The 17,210-nt window shown below is 31.2% G+C and overlaps 1 protein-coding gene across 6 annotated transcripts in view; it reads right to left on the bottom strand.

Moving 5' to 3' along the window:
- Nucleotides 1-16,943, bottom strand: part of LOC140441211 (cytochrome P450 4d2-like) — a 48,073-nt gene extending 31,130 nt beyond the window's left edge. For 2 of the 6 annotated variants that reach the window (XM_072531792.1, XM_072531789.1), the window contains exons 1-2: nt 16,727-16,865; nt 1,122-1,299 (exon numbers count right to left, since the gene is read on the bottom strand). In XM_072531792.1, coding sequence (XP_072387893.1) covers nt 1,122-1,287 — 166 coding nt within the window. In that variant the 5' untranslated portion in view covers nt 1,288-1,299; nt 16,727-16,865. Of the gene's footprint in view, nt 1-1,121; nt 1,300-9,832; nt 9,971-16,726 lie in introns of those variants that run through there. The other 4 variants (XM_072531791.1, XM_072531794.1, XM_072531793.1 and 1 more) reach the window with 4 other exon arrangements.
- Between the last annotated feature and the right edge of the window lie 267 nt (nt 16,944-17,210).

The following is a 17,210-nucleotide window of genomic DNA, read 5'->3' on the forward strand; positions in this document are numbered from 1 at the left end:
CAGAAGAAAAAAACTTAAGTACTTAGGTCATGTTATGAAAGGGTAGAGATACTCATTTTTGAAAATGTTACTATGAAAGGCAAAATTCGAGAAAAGCGAAATGTGAGAAGACGAAGAATATCGTGGATTAAGAACTTAAGGAAATGGTTTGAATGCAGTAATGCAGAACTATTTAGAGCGGCAGTATACAGGGTTTGCATAGCGATGGTGATTTCCAACCTTCGATAGAAGATGGAACTAAAAGAAGAAAAGTGTATACTATTTTGATGCTTGTATCTTACTGCATTATTTTTCTTCAAACCTAAGATGTGCCTAATTCCTATGTTCAAATTTTTCTATAGAAAAGACAATTAAAATTCTTTATCAAATCTGTACTTTCTACTATTTACAAAGCAAGCAGAACGATCAATAAAGCAACATGGGGAATTTAACATTGCATTTCACATCATATCTGATTTTATTTAATATTTTTTTAAGGACTAAATAAGGTTATTTCATTCTAAAGAAGTTATTGGACCAATATATAGCTTTGATAAAAATTATCCGAATATTCGAATTGCTTTCTTTGACGACGATCGTATTTATTGTTAAATCTCATAGCACTTAGTAGAAAAAGAAATCATTCATATCCTATAAAAGCAGGACCCATTGTTGGCCTAGTACAATCAATTGCCTAGACTTCTTTAAAATCTGTGTGACTTCGTTTTTTAGACCCAATAAATAAAGCAAGACAAAAATAGCAAGATAAAAGTATCTCTACCCTATTTGTTACTTTTGCATCCCGTTGCCTAGTGTAGTATTTTTGGATACCTCTAATAAACACATTTGTATCAATCCAAAACAATTAAATGTAACAGCATACTCCAGTTTTAATTTTTTTTGTAAGATTGTTATGGTGTTTGTGCATAAACACATTAACAGCTGTAAGTGATAAGGTCATTTGCTCAGTAAATCAAAAAGGGGGAAATCAGTGCGATACTAGTTTTTAGAGCGTAAACACAATTTTAAATAATAATATTTACTAAATCAGATGTTTTACGATATTATTAACACAAATGGATAAGGCAACGTAACGTTTGTGACCATCTTTATCACGGCTTAAAATATTTTTGTAAACTTACTTTCTCTGGGTAAAAACAAAAATTCATCCAAATTGCCCAATAGGAAGACAGGTTTTGGTCCGGGTAATTGCTTAAGATATTTACTTCTTTCATATTTCCAGTAGACCTGCAGTATCCATAAAACAAACCATAATATTATCACAAGGATCAATATAACACTCAACATAGTAAAACTAACCTAAAATTAAAATAAAAAACATTTGTAGTAGTAAGTATTGATACTTGTGAGATCTTAAATGGTAGATAATTGAGGTGTTGGTTTATTATTAATAAGCGTGATATTATTCTTCCACTTGTCTTTCAGGCTGGTAGCTACACAATACTAATGTCAGCCATCTGTTTTCTGCACGATGAGAGTTCTTCATTTTATCTGTTTTTTGTTTAATCCTGTACATTTTCTGAAAACTAATACATTCCTTGTTTATTTTATCTCCATGGGACACACAATGTCAGTTACTTATCCTTAAGTTAAGTAGAAAGAAAGCAAATATTTTAATTAGATTTGATTTATCCGAAATGATAATATTAAAATACTAATTCACGAGAAGAATGTCAAAAAATTATATAAAAAGTACTTTGACTTTGTAGTTTATTTGTGGAAGAATTTGACAGAAAACCAATTAAGTTAACGGAGACAGTAACATCAATGAAAATAAAAATAACAAACGAGGTAGTGGATCAAGCACATCAAAAAACACTTAAACCACATGATATTACTGGGGAAGTGTGGAGAGCATTCGGAGAGACATGAACAAGTTGACTAACAGGTTTATTAACACATTTATGCCCATAGTTGCGTTAACTGAAAGTTGGCCCATAGTTGCATACTGAAGTTTTTTTTTATAAATTGCGAATAGTATTGTGTGAAGAAAGATTTAACAATTCAGAAAAAAATATAATACGACATAGCATTAAAAATATCACAATAACAACTATAGCAATTATTACAAGCTAGGTACATTTTAAAAAAATGCTTTAAAATATTCAGATATTATTATTTTATCATTTACAAGATATTTTCATAGCTTACGGATATAAAGTAATAATATTCTAAACGTAAAATTTAGTTGTTTTCAGAAAATAATGTCGTTTCGGGACTTTAAATATAACGCTGCGTTAACGCAACTATGGGACAATAAGTATAATACGCAGAAGTGACTAATAATAATGTACGAATTCAGTGAACCTTTTAAACCAAATAACGTCCTGCGCCAGGGAGACCCTCTCTCTGTATACTGTTCAATCTGGCTCTAAAAATAGTAATACGTATGTCACAAATCACAACCATTGGTTCAATATATAATAAATTAGTGCATTTGCTTGCCTATGCTGATGATATCAATATTGATAGTTGGTAGAACGGAAAACGAGGTACGAGAGGGATATGTAGCATTAAAAGAATCAGCTACAAAAATGGGTTTAGTAATAAACACTAACAAAAGAAAGTATATGAAAATAAGCACGCAACCACAAATACTACGACCAATTGTTATAGAAAACAGCGTCATCGAAGCAGTCAATAAATTTGTATACCTGGGATACCAACACTGATAATAATACTATCGCAGAGATAAATCGCAGAATTTAAACTGCGAACAGATGCTATTTCGGACTTATTCTCCTACTTAAATCCACAAGTATATCGATAAGTGAGGCGTATCATATCAAAAGTGACAATCTCCCACCTAAACCAATTTAAGCAAATTTAAAAAAACGATTTAGACATAAAAATTTGAAATTTTAAAATATTTATTTCTACAGGTGCATAGTTGTTACATTCGTAACTAAAATATAGAGAATAAATAACTTGTACACTCAGTAACAATAAAGAAAATCACATTATTATAATGGATATTGGCGACTTTGATATGGACCGTCTGAGATTGTTTATTTTGTTGTAGTAGCATATAGTATAAACTTGATAATATTAACATCGGAAGTTATAAAAACAATCAATACGGCAAAGCCACGAAAGGCCTTAGGGCCAGATTTATGTAGAGATATATGTAGAGATGATAAAACTTATCAATGAAGAAAATCTTCAGTCCTTAATACTACTATTTAACAAAATATATACCACTAATAGAATCTTACTAGAACACTGGCTTAGATCGACATTTATACCTATACCCAAAAAAAATAAAGCAAATAGATGCTCACAATTTAGATTAATTAGCCTGATGAGCCATTTTCTAAAAATTTTACTCAAAATTGTACATCAACGTATATACAGAGAATACAAAAGAAATCTGAGCGACAATCAATTTGGATTTAGTATGGGGCTTGGTACGAGGGAGGCATTATTTGGCCTCCACATATTACTACAAAAATGCCGAGATCAACGAAAAGACGTGTTTCTCTATTTTATCGACTACGAATAAGCGTTTGATCGAGTTAAACACACATAACTCATAGAAACCCTAACACAACATGGTGTATACCATAACATAGTGACCCTTATTAAAAACCTATATTGATATCAAATGGCGTTGATTAAAATAGACAATCGTATGAGAGCAGAAATGTCAATAAAGAGAAGTTCGCCAGAGTTGTGTACTTTCTCCACTATTGTTTATTATATATTCCGAAAAGATCTTCCAAAATGCATTCGAATATATTGAAGAAGGAATGAAAATCAACGGAAAATATGTAAACAACTTATACGCAGACGACACTGTCATTATTGCGGACAGTGCTGAGGGTTTGCAACGACTTTTGAATGCCATAACCAGAGAGGAAGATAGCTTGGGGCTGAATATAAACACAAATAAAACAAAAGTAATGGCCAATAAAGTAACGAAGTGCACCAAATACCGACACTAATATTCGTATCTACCCTAACAGATAGAACCCGTACAAAAATTCTAGTATCTTGGTTACTGGATAACAAACGATCTTGACTACGAAGTTAAAATACGTGCTCGTATAGAGTATGCTAGGTCCGCTTTTCAAAGAATAAAAAAAATTCTAACAAACTCTATCTTATTGTTGAATGTCCGATACCAATTTGTAAAAACATTCATTTATTCCATATTGCTATATGGAGTGTAAACATGGACTCTCGAAATCACAAGTATAAGACGTGTAGAAGCCTTTGAGATGTGGGTATTTCGAAGGATGCTAAAGATCTCTTGGACAGAGCACGTGCCAAGGTACTGAGAAGAATTGGGACTGAGAGAGAACTCCTAAATATTGTAAAAACCAGTAAAACGAGTTATCTAGGACATATTTACATAGGAGAAAAATACATCTTTCTACGACTGATAATGGAAGGAAAAGTGGAAGAAAGAAGAGGTCCAGGAAGAAGAAAATACTCCTGGCTGAAACATGTAAGAGACTGGACAGGCATGGACACACATTCGATACCAAGAACAGCTCAAGATAGAGAACAATTTTCTGTAGTTACAGCCAACCTTCAGTAATGGAGAGGGCACTTTAAGAAGAAGTAGCATATGGAGATTGTTGACTTTGTACCAGATAATTTAAAATATTCGTTTATGAGTGAAAATAAGGACTAATTATTACCGTTAAATTTAAATTATGATTTATTGTTGTTGAAAGTGAACAAACCATTTATGAACTAAATTTAATCGATATATTCTGGTAAATCTTGTATAGTTTGACATAAATCGTCGTCTTCAGGTGGATGTTTTCCAAAGTTGTCTCGTTATAAAACGTTCTAAAACGTGTTTAATATAGCTTAATTCTTCAATACTCTTCCAGTTTAAGTCCTAGTGTTTTTCTAACAATTGTCCAACATCAACTGCTTTTCCTTGTTTTACTTGTATATACTGTGGTATTATACCAAATTTCTATTCTTTTTTGTGACTAATTTATATTTATTTATATCGTGTCAAACAAGGTGTCCCTTTTTACTAGTTTCTTGTTAGATTTGCAACTATTCCGTGTATAAAACCTTTTGCAGTCACTGATTTTAAAATGTATCGAACTTGTGGATTTTATAACTTTGTCTGCAGCTTTCTTAAAAACGAACACCACACAATCGCTTCCAATTTTTATGATGTTCCATATTCGGCTATAATTTTTTTGTACTGATCTGGATTTACAATATTTTCACGACTTCTGATTTTTTGCTCTATATTTCCAAAAACTCTATCAGGTGGCATATGTCCTGTTACAAGGAACACAAGCTTAATCGTTTCAATATTTTGATGTGCTTTATGGAGGAACCAGAATAAACATGCAGCAATAACCGTTAGATTCTTGTACTGACCCTTTCTGTTCTGGTCTTTTTTCCTTGAAACTTTGTATGTATTAGTCGATGGTACAAAGCAAACGCAATTTCATTCGAGCCATTTTTGTGCTCATCTTCCATCCATGTATAACAAAACGTGTTGTTTTTGTCAAGTTTGTCTTTTCAGTATCCGACAGCGACTGTAAAATTGTAAATATAGAGTTGTCGACTTAAATTACAACTTTGATCCGAAATTTAGAAAGAGGGAAATTTTTGATATGACATGCCTCAAATACAAAAATAAAATTCTACAAAACAATAATACGCCCAGTTCTAACATTTGGTTCAGAGACCTGGACTCTAACAAAAAGTAATGAAAACATTTTAGGATGTTCCGACAGAAAAGTACTAAGGCGAACCTATGTAGCATTGAATGACAATCGAGTGTGGAGAAGACGATACAACTTCGAACTTTATAGAATATACCAGGAACCAGATATCGTAAAATATATGTGTACCCCGGAGGTAAAGGACACTATGTCCATTTTTATCGAAATTTAGATTATTGCACTTTTGAATATGACTTTTTTGGCTCTACACATAGGTAAACCATACTATGTCCAGAGACAATTTTACGGCATGTTACCGACTTTTTAATAAACACCAAGTCCACTTCCAGTCAGAGGTAAACAATACCATGTGCACTTGGTGTTGTTTACCTCTACTATATGTGTGCACCGTCATTTACCATCCGGACATAGTGTTATGTACCCTTGTACAATTATTCCCGTCATATAAAAATGGTACACTTTTTTTCCCAATGTAAACCAGTGTTCAGACTAGAGATATATAAGAGAGCCTCTCTTACATATCTCTGGTTCAGACTGGAGACAATGGTTCGTGAAACAATTCATTGTTGCCATCACAGATAACGGAATTGCACTAAATCTAAATAAAAAAATAACGTTCAAAAATGTGTTTAGATAAATATTATTTTTATTATTAACAACAAAAAACGGTATCTAATAAATTTAATAACCAGAGAGACGGTGGAGTTAATGTCCAAAATGTTTGAAGAATTTTTTAATAATGGAGATATGACAAAATACTATTATTTTAGCAGTTTCAAATTATAATATATATATATATATATATATATATATATATATATATATATATATATATATATTTAAATTCCACACTTCTTCACTGTAAAAGTTATTCGTTTTGTATTAATTTCAAATTAAATTTTTAATTTTTCCAGTGTGTTTTATTTATTCTATTATGCCACAACTCAATACAGTTTTGTGCTACACTTTAGGAGAAACGAATGCCAGCTCTCGATTTGAAATTAAACATAATAATTTAAAGTCATGTCTAAATTTTTTATTTTTTAACATTATTTTTGAATTAAAATATTTTTATAAATTACAATAAAACACGATTCAAGTCCCTCTTTTAGCTGGTTTGATATAATATATTCGTTATAAGAAAGAAGTGGACGAAAATAATAATTTGTTTGGAAATGACAATTCGGATATTGATAAAATCTATGAACCTCTAAGTGGTGAAAGCTCAGAATCGGACGACAATGATATGAGACGTATAAGTAAACCAGCGAAAACAAAGGTAAAAGAGAAAGCTATTATTACTCCTACGATTAGTGGGGCAATAAAAAAAATCTTCTTTAGGACGATTTATCCCTAAGCAGTGATGCAGGCAATTTCAATGAACATATTGAAGTTATTTTAGAAGAAGAGAAAAGTGTTAAAAGAAAGGTACAAAATATAACTAAGTGCAAACAAAAAGGTGAAAAACGTGTAGAAAATGAACAAAATTGGGCCTGTAATGTTCGCAAACGAAAAATAGCTGGTGGGAAAAAATATCTCAGTAAAAGAGGCAAAGACATGCCTGCAAAAATGTTAAAGCCTCCTTGCATGTGTCGCATGAAATGCTCTGAAAGATTACCAGAATATGAAAGACAAAAAATTTTCAACTCATACTGGACTGAGACAAACGTTTCAGATCTTATCTGTATCGACATCCAACCTACTCTTCGATCAAGAAAAAAAGATCTAAATTCTACCAAATCTAAAAATAATACACTACACTACCATTTTACAGTGAGCAATCAGCTATTGAAGGTGTGCAAGGTTATGTTTTTAAACACACTTTGTATATCTAATTTGGTAGTAGTAAATATGTTGAAAAAAATTGAGCCGGAGGTTTAATAAAAGCTGATCAAAGAGGTAGACACACGCCAACCAATAAAACTGCTCTCGAAACTATAAATAGTATACATCAACATATTAAATCATTTCCAAAATACGAGAGTCATTATTCCAGAGAAAGGAGTAAGAGAGATTATCTGGGCACAGAATTTACAATAGAAAAGATGTATCAACTGTATATTGATGAATGCAATGAAAGACATGTAGATCCAAAGCTCAGAGCAAAAAAGTGGTTGTACGCAGATATTTTTAATAAAGACTTCAAGTTGTCGTTTAAACCGTCCGAAAGAGACATTTGCGATACATGCAGTACATTCACCGCTCAATTAAAAAATAATCTTACTGCAAATCAACTAACCAGTGTACAGGCTGATCATGATGCTCACCTAATTGAATCTAAAACTCGGTATAACTTAAAACAATTGGACTTTATAATAGCTTAAAGAGTCACCAAAATAGAAAGTACTATCTGGTGATTTGCAAAAATGTTTGCCTTCACCACTAACAAACAATTGTATTAGTTTCTACAAAAGGGAAGCTTTGGACATTAAATTTTACATTACATGATGCCAGTGATTCTTCTGTACAATGTATAACGTGGGACGAATCGAAAGTGGCCCGAGGTGCAGATGAAATTGCCTCGTCATTTTGAAATGGGCTGACAATATAATTCCAGGTAGTCAAGTAGAGAACATCACTCTTTGGACCGATAACTGCTATAGACAAAATAAAAATGTAAGTATTATAATGTGCTATTTTTGGATACTGAGTACGTAAACTCAAATAAAGATGATCACTCAAAAGTTTTTACTGAAAGGGCACACACATATGGAAGCAGACACTGTTCATGGTTTAATCGAAAGAAAAAGAAAGAAACTATAAAATTTGGCCATTTTAACACCATGGGACTGGCAACAACTAGTTAGGCAAACATCAGGTAAATACACAATGCACAATATGGAACTTGCAGATTTCAAAAACTTCAAACCGCTTGTCGATAAGAAATTGTCACCTAATCCTCCTTTTGTAAGTAGAAAAAAAGAATGTTAATAAAGATCCTGTTCTACTGTCAACATGTGTTTTCCTACAAGTCCAACAAGAACACATTGGAAAGCTCTTTTATAAGACCGATTTCAATAATCAAAATATGTACGAAGTGGACTTCATGAGGTATCGAAGACAGCAAGTAACGTTTCCAGCCCAATTAAATCAAGTCTTAGTAATCCCATTACCAATCACAAAACAAAAGTATAATGACTTAATTGCACTACTGCCTTGTGTTCCGTCAGTTTGTCACGCGTTTTATCAAAATTTAACACATAGCGATGTAGCCACAAACGATTACCCACAAGAAGATGAAGATGATATGAAGCATCTTTAACAATTTTGAAACTTGTCTATAATTTTACTTAATTATTATAACATTATAATATTTACCTCTAATAAAATAATAGTATAGGCTGTTTAATGTGTTTGTATTGTTTATTTCGTAAAGACCTTAACATGCAATGCCACATTATTTAAAAAAGTTGTTAGAGGTAAACAACACTATGTCCAACTACACATTTTTAAAAAAATTTCAAATAATGAACGGTAAACCTCAGGTATATAACACTTCATGGAATGAAAAACGATTATATACACCATAATAATAATATATTAATCTTGGTTAAATATAAGAAACATTTGAGTATTTACTGATTACAAATTTAAAAAATTTTAAAACTGCTCTCCTGAAAAAGTAAGAAAATGGACATAGTGTCCTTTACCTCCGAGGTACCGATATTAAGATGGACATCTGAGGTGGATAGAGCATGTAATGCAGATGGAACAAAATGACCCAGCTAGAAAAACGTTCCTTGATAGACCCATTGATTGATTGATTGGTCAGAGAAGAATAGGAAAATCCAGAACAAGGTTCCTTGATAACATCGATGAAGACATAATAAATATGGAAATACGTGCTTGACGGAGGAAGGCGATGGATCGGGACGACTGAAGAGAAATTCTTGAGGAGGCTATGAACCACGTAAGATAATAAAGTCAGAATGACGATGATGATGATGATAGTTTTTACCTCTATTAATTAATGCGGTAATATAGACTTGGAAAGTAAGCGATTGTTAAAAAATTATTATAACTGTTATTATCTTTACACTAGTTCGGATTATTTTTAATGATCAAGATTTCAAGTAACTTAAAAATAAATAAAAACAGTACCGTTTACAAATTTATAGAACGAAAAACTAAATTTAATTTTTTATATTTCAAATATTTTAACTTACGTAGTATAAGAATTCCAATTTTAAAGACGCATTTCAACACATCAAAACAAACTACAATTGCTAAAGATTTTACAATAAAAGATACTTAAATAATAGATTTATAGTTTTGAAATAACTAGGTTCAATTCTGATTTAATTATTTATAAGATAACAAAGATGAGTAGTAATATAATTATTTATATTTTCTATATATAAAAGATAAATATTGTTAAATATCTTAAATTATATAAGGCAGAATTTAATTATTAAAGTTTTAATATACAAGTTAATCTTAAAAGTTTTAAATTTAAAACTTTTAAAAAAAATGTTAATTTAATGTAATAATAACAAATATGCATGGAAAATTTTAGAGGACATGTACGACGGGCGGCCAATGTTCTAATTTCTTTGGCCATTCTTCGTTTTAATTAGTCAATAGTGTTTATTTAATTATTACACAATTTTTATTTTAAATTGCTTTAGAGAAAATATTTAAGTGGCCTCAAATCGGTAGATTATAACGGTCATTCGACACCTGCATGCCCGTCAACATGTAATGGAGGCATCATCATTACATTTATTTCAATGTTTCGTATCCGAAAAAAATATTTTCTACTAAATTGCTTATCTGTTATTTTTGCTTATAACTCGTTTCTTTAACACTTTCGCTGCTGGCTTCTATGATACGGAGTTGCCGAATGCGGCATTTTTTTTCTAAAAATTTAAATTTTTTGGGCTTTATAATTGCTTTAGTACTAAACTGAAGCCCATATATAGAGAGTTTAGTTATTTTTTTTTTAATGTCACGCGTGCGTGTCAGGCGCACCTAGGTATAATTTTTTGCCCGGTGCTGACTGACACGCATGCGTGTAAATATATATTTTACTACTTTAAAAGTTTATTAAAGACAATTTAAACTCAAAAAAAAACAATTAAAAACAAAACAAAAAGTAACAAAAAACTTAAAAACTATATGAACACTAAAAAAAACCCACAAATTTATAACATTACTACATAATTTGTTTATATGTATAACACAAAATGTTGCACTATTAATGGTAATCATTAAAACATGCGACGCATAATCCGGGCTCGTTTGTACATTGACAGTGGTAAAGCTTCATTTTACGGATTTTCTGGCCAGAGCGTAGCAAGTACGAATTCATTAGCATCAATTGTATGTAATGTATGCCCAACTTCTTGTATCGCCTTAACTATTTTCTTTCACCGGGGTACAATAGTAAGAGTTTAGTTGGCATTGCCAATCGACACCCCCCATATGCTTATTATAATTAAAAATTGCAGTAGGTTTTTCTTTGGATCTATATTCCGTCTATCAACAAATTCCGTCAAGGACGTCATGTTCATTTCCTTTTCATTTACCAACCAAAATATTATCAGAAAAACAAGCAATTCGCTCACCTTTTTTAGTTTTTTTTTTTCAACAACCTCTTTGGGATTCTGCTTCTTTCTCACATTTAGAGTTCCAGTGCAGTAATTACTTTATTTTGTTAATATTTTAGCTAGTTCATAGGAATTAAAAATACATTTTTTATGTACGCACTATGTCCTTGGTCCAAATATTTCTAAAGTAGCTCTAGAACTACTTTTGTCGTGTGGTCTTTTCCACCATCATTATCCAGGGCTTCAGTATAGACTAAAAATTTTAAAACCAAACCACTTTTAGAGTTTTATCCCGTATTTTTGACGCTTGTTCTTGATATATTGTCGGAATATCAAGCGTCCTCGCCATAGCACCATTGACTCATCAAGGGAAAAGTTTTTTCCAGGATAATAAACAGCAGACATTTTATTATTGAAACGTTATTATAGGTCGTACTTTTTACAATTAATAGTGAGCTTTTTCTCCACTGGCTGAGTTTCTAGCAAAATTTTAGCACCCCATGTGTCGAAACAAACCTAAATATACAAACCAAATATATTGCTACTGATATAGAACAAACTTTGCATAAGAAAAAGAAACGAGAACATATAACATTCACTAATAAAAAAAAAACACATGCCAGTGCCTTTAAATAATAAAAAGATCATGTCAAATACCTCAGTATGCATCTCGACAGGCGGCTAACATGAAAGAAGCATATATTCATGAAACGAAAACAACTGGCCTTAAGTTTAGCATACTTTCCTGGTTAGTCGGTAAAAGATCACATCTATCTCTACATAACAAGATGTGCAAAATAAGCGTTAACAGATATTGGACTTTTAATAAACTTTTAATTTGTTGCCAAAATTTAGGATTTAATGCGCCATTTTTTGTTGTACTTTTATTAAAAGATGTTATGGTTCTATATTTGAGAAATATTATTAGAGATTTACAAAAAATATCCATTAATTTTAGAAAAAAGTTACATTCCTGATAGTCGCATTGTATACATTTTGTAATAAAATGCATATACGTGAAATTATATCAACTTTTATTATGGTAAAAGTGGAATAAAAAGAACTTTCAAATATTAAAAACTACAAGGATAGAAATAATAATATAGCACATAAACGTTTAAAACATCCACAAGGAATCTAAGTTCCTGTAGTTGGCTGTATACCATATATAACAAAAAAATTTATTAAAAATCCTTTATAAAAGGTATATATACAATCGGGCTATATCACAAAACGTTTTCAGAATCCATATTCCATCATCAGTGCACTAGGTATACATATATTGAGCCACTAAATAAATTGTTTGTTTAAATTTAGTTTACATTATATGGTGGTAAATATGTGGTGGAGACGATGTGTCTACGAGGACTGGATGTTGCTTTCATCAATATGAATGCACATTGGGTACATACCATAATTAGTCCGTTATGCAGTACCTTTAAGTCAAGACTGTTTGTCAAGACAAACATCACAAATTGCTCTCAGAAATATGCTCTAAGGCTCGAAAACCATCCTATCAATCTTGCACCGAACCTTATGAGGTCACTACCAAATCTCACACCAAAGCGACATACTTCAGTTAAAGTGATCTTTCAACAAGATTTGCGTCCCAATTGCATTCCAAACTTCTTTTACCATAACTTCTATGTCGTCAACAGAGACAGGTGGTGGTACTCGGCTCTTGAGTTGACGATCAATATTATCTCACAAATTCTTTATGGTATTGAGATCAGGGCAGCAGGATGGCCAGTTCATGGTTTGTATTCTGACTTCGTCCAAATATTCACTGATCACATGTGCAACTACGTGGTTAGAGAAAATGTCTGTAATAAGTATACCTTTCACTTGTTAAGGAACCTCTTCGTAAAGCAACAAGGTCCGTTCGCGTTGTAAGAGATATTTTTTCCCAAACCATTACAGATGCTCAATTGAATAAAGTAATAGATCATATATTACACCATGCGTAGCGCTGGTGGCCGTCGAATAACTCTCATACGTCTATCTGAGCTATATAAGCAATACCTCGATTCATCAGTGAACAACACGTGCTCCCAGTCATCAAAATTTTAGTCAAGGTGCTCTCTGGCAAATTGTAATCTACTTCTACGATGATTTACGTTTAAAGCTGATGCTCTGACTGGTATCCTTATATGCAGATCTTGTTCAGCGAGACGCTTTTGTATAGTGTTTCTACTAATTTGAATATTATGAATATTTGCCACTTATATTTGTAAATGTCTCATTGTGACAAAACGTTCTCTTATAGCACGAAGCCTGATAGACTGATCTTGTGGTGTTTTAAGTCTTTCTCTTCCTTGTCCACGCCGTCTCGTATGGTCGTTTGTTTCTCAAAAACGTTGAATGACTTATGATATGGTAGTGTCAGATACTCCTAACGTCAAGCCCATTTCACGATAACTAAACCCTATATCAGCTAAAGTAATTGTCTGAACACATTCATCTCGGCTCAGATTTCTTGAAATACGGTCCATGTCAACTAACTAAGATACGCAAAATACCAAATCAATTTTTTTTAATGTAAACAGTCTAAAACTGTCCTGTCAAATTGTTTGATTTTTCATAGCCAACTAACTGCGTCCATAAGTGAATATTACAATTCGATAAAATCACATTATGCTGTGAACGTACTTTTCTTTTTTAATAATTAAGATATCGATGATTTATTTACGAAAATTTTGAAAAAAAAAATTAAGCTCTTTCGAAATATGAATAAGATGTAGCGTTTGCTTTAAACAAATTTTATAGGATGTTGCAAAACAAGATGAAAATCAAATTTATTTTTACATTTATTTTTACTCCCTTATATGAGTGAAACGTTGACATTTCCCAGAAAACATTAATAGAGAAATAGGTCTGCAATGCAAAAAAAATATTGAAATTTAAGTAAAGATACACAAGAAAAATAGCTTAAAAATGATGGTAGAGTTGAGGTGGTGCGTTAATTTTGGAGAGTAAAAAATCACGTAATGCTTTGAATATACTTTTATTTTTTGATAATAGAGATCTCGTGATGTTTGATGTAGCGTTTGTTTTTAATACATTTCACAGGGTGTTGCAAAATTAGACGAAAAAACACAACTTTATTTTTACACCATCTATAAAGGTACGTTGACATTTCTCAAAAAACATTAATATGGTCATTAACTAGAAATATACCTACAATGTGAAAAATAAATCATCGAAATCCAAATAAGGTTTTAGAAGAAATATAGTTTTAAAATTATGGTCCAATCTAGGTGGTGCATTAATTTTGGATAGTAGTATTTAACAATAAAACACTGAAAACTTTGTTTTCAAAACTTCCCAACACAATAATCAGAAAACTTTAGAATATTTAGGTGTAGAATGTGAAGTAGCATTAAACAAAACTGCTAACAATATCGAAAAAAGTATAATTGCAAAATCTATTACAGATGTGTGTAGTGAAACCAAAAATTCCTCTTACAAAGAGAATAAAACAGCCATTTCAATTAAGAATAAATCAATGGAAAATAATATAGTGTTTACAAAAGCAGACAAAGGTAACACTAATATTGCTATAGATAAAATAGAATATAATAACAAAACAATAGAATTTTTAAATAATCAAAATATTGAAACGTTACACAAAGATCCGACAGAAAAGTATCAAAAACAAATTAAGCTAGCGTTAGAAAATTCAAAATCAATAGTAAATCCAATAGAACAGAAATAGCTCAATATCATGAACCCACAGCCTCCTAAATTATATTCTTTCATTAAACTACATAAACCGGATCACCCAATAAGACCTGTAGTTTCTTTTTATACAGCTCCGTCATAAAATCTTTAAAAAAAACTTTTAGAGATTATTTTAGAACACCTAAATTTACCATAAACAATACAATAGAACTAGTTAATTAAATACAACATTTTCAGTTACCTAACAACTCCAGATTAATTTCATTTGACGCAAAAAATCTTTTTTCCAGTATCCCTCCTACAGAAACTTTTATTTTAGTAAAAACCTTTTGGACCAAAATAGTACAAATCCATTTATTACATCTGAAATTTTACATCTTCTTGAAGTTTGCATAAACCAATACTACTTTGAATTTAATAATGAAATGTATACAAATAACAGTGCAGGACGTATAACGGGCAATCCTCTAAGCCCATTACTATCAGATATTTTTATGGATCATCTAGAGACAAAGATTTCAAAACATCTCATATTCAAACAGTTTTTATATTGGTGGAGATACGTAGACGACGTACTGGTATGTTTCACAGGAACTAACAGGCAACTCGACCAATTTTTTCGTATATTAATTCACTTCATAGTCATATTGAATTTACAATAGAAACAGAACAAAATCAGTCCATAAATTTTTTAGATTTAAAAATTATCAGACTTAAAAACAAACATGACTTCTCCATATTTTATAAACCTACCCATACTGACACGACTATTCACAATTCATCATCCCATCCCACACAACATAAACTGGCAGCCTATCATAGTATGTTACATAGATTAACAGAAATTCCGATGTCAAAATACAATTTTGAGACAGAATTAAATATTATTAAGCAAATAGCAGTAAACAATGGATACAACGAACAAACAATTAATAAAATGTTAAATCAAAAACTACACAAGAAAGCCCTGAAATTAGTATTTCCACCACTAAAGAAAAAACCCAGTACGTTCTGTTCGATTACATATACAGACAAAATATCAACAAAAATAGCCAAACACATAAAAAAAGGAATAAAACTAGCTTTTAGAACAAATAACCTAGGCAAATATATTAAAAACAACAAGAGCCAAAATAAAAAATACTTACACAGTGGTGTGTACAAACTTAAATGTGGCGACTGCCCAAAAACTTACATCGGTCAAACTGGTAGAAATTTTAATAAACGAATAGCAGAACATAAAAGGGCTTCTAATAATAGAAAAAACAGATCCTACATACGCACCTAACCTTCTAGATCATAATCATTCTTTTAATGACGAATTTAAAATCCTCCACATTCAAAATAAAGGCCTTAAGCTATCTTTGTTAGAATCTATGGAAATCAACAAATTAAAAAACACAGACATAATTCTGATTGACCAACTTGAGACAAACAGTTCTCCCCTCCTCAACTTATTTCGTTAGAGACTATAAAGTGTAAACGCATGCCAAAAATACATCACTTGAGAAAGGCCGAAACAGCCGAATCAGCCGAAACAGCTGTACTCATAAGAGTTTAAAATAAATTTTGTGGAAGTTTTGAAAACAAAGTTTTCAGTGTTTTATTGTTACATAAAATGAATTTCCATCAAGTAACGGTCGAATCCATCAATTAATTAAAAGAGAGTAGTATTGTTTGCAATTTAAGGAATCCATTTAATAGTTTGTAGGTTTATTAAATAAACCTTGTTCTATTTATATTTTTATAAATTAGGTTTGGATATGAGTTAAATATCTTTTAATTCTTGAATTAACGATTATGCAACATAAGTATCTGAGCTGTTTTTACCTTATGGCCAAATCAAGCGTTTAACGAATTTATTCCAACCTTTATGTGCTCACTGTATATTTTCATCAAATAATTACCACTTCCATAAATTATTTAATATTCTTTAAAACAATTTAAATTAGAAATACGTACGTTCGATTAATGTTTAACTGTGTCGCTATAAACAAAAACACCACAGAACTGAGTAAAAATAATAGGCAAATAATAATTAATGCAATAAGTTTGTTTTAAAAAACCGGTTCTTTACTAGGTATAAATAATTTGCGTATTTTTTTAAAACGTATTAAGGATCCCATGTCTACCTTGATAAATTTGATATACTGTAGTAAAATTCATTAACCGATACAGGAAGATGTAAACATTACCACGTGTAGGCCTGCAACAGGGCCGCATTTGGGATTATCTTTTTGTTTAGTCAGAATATTATATTATCTTATAAAATACGAAATTTATATTTTAATTTTGCAGAAGTGCTCGACAAAGA

This window comes from Diabrotica undecimpunctata, chromosome 5, assembly GCF_040954645.1.
Source record: "Diabrotica undecimpunctata isolate CICGRU chromosome 5, icDiaUnde3, whole genome shotgun sequence".
NCBI classification, from domain to species: Eukaryota; Metazoa; Arthropoda; class Insecta; order Coleoptera; family Chrysomelidae; genus Diabrotica; species Diabrotica undecimpunctata.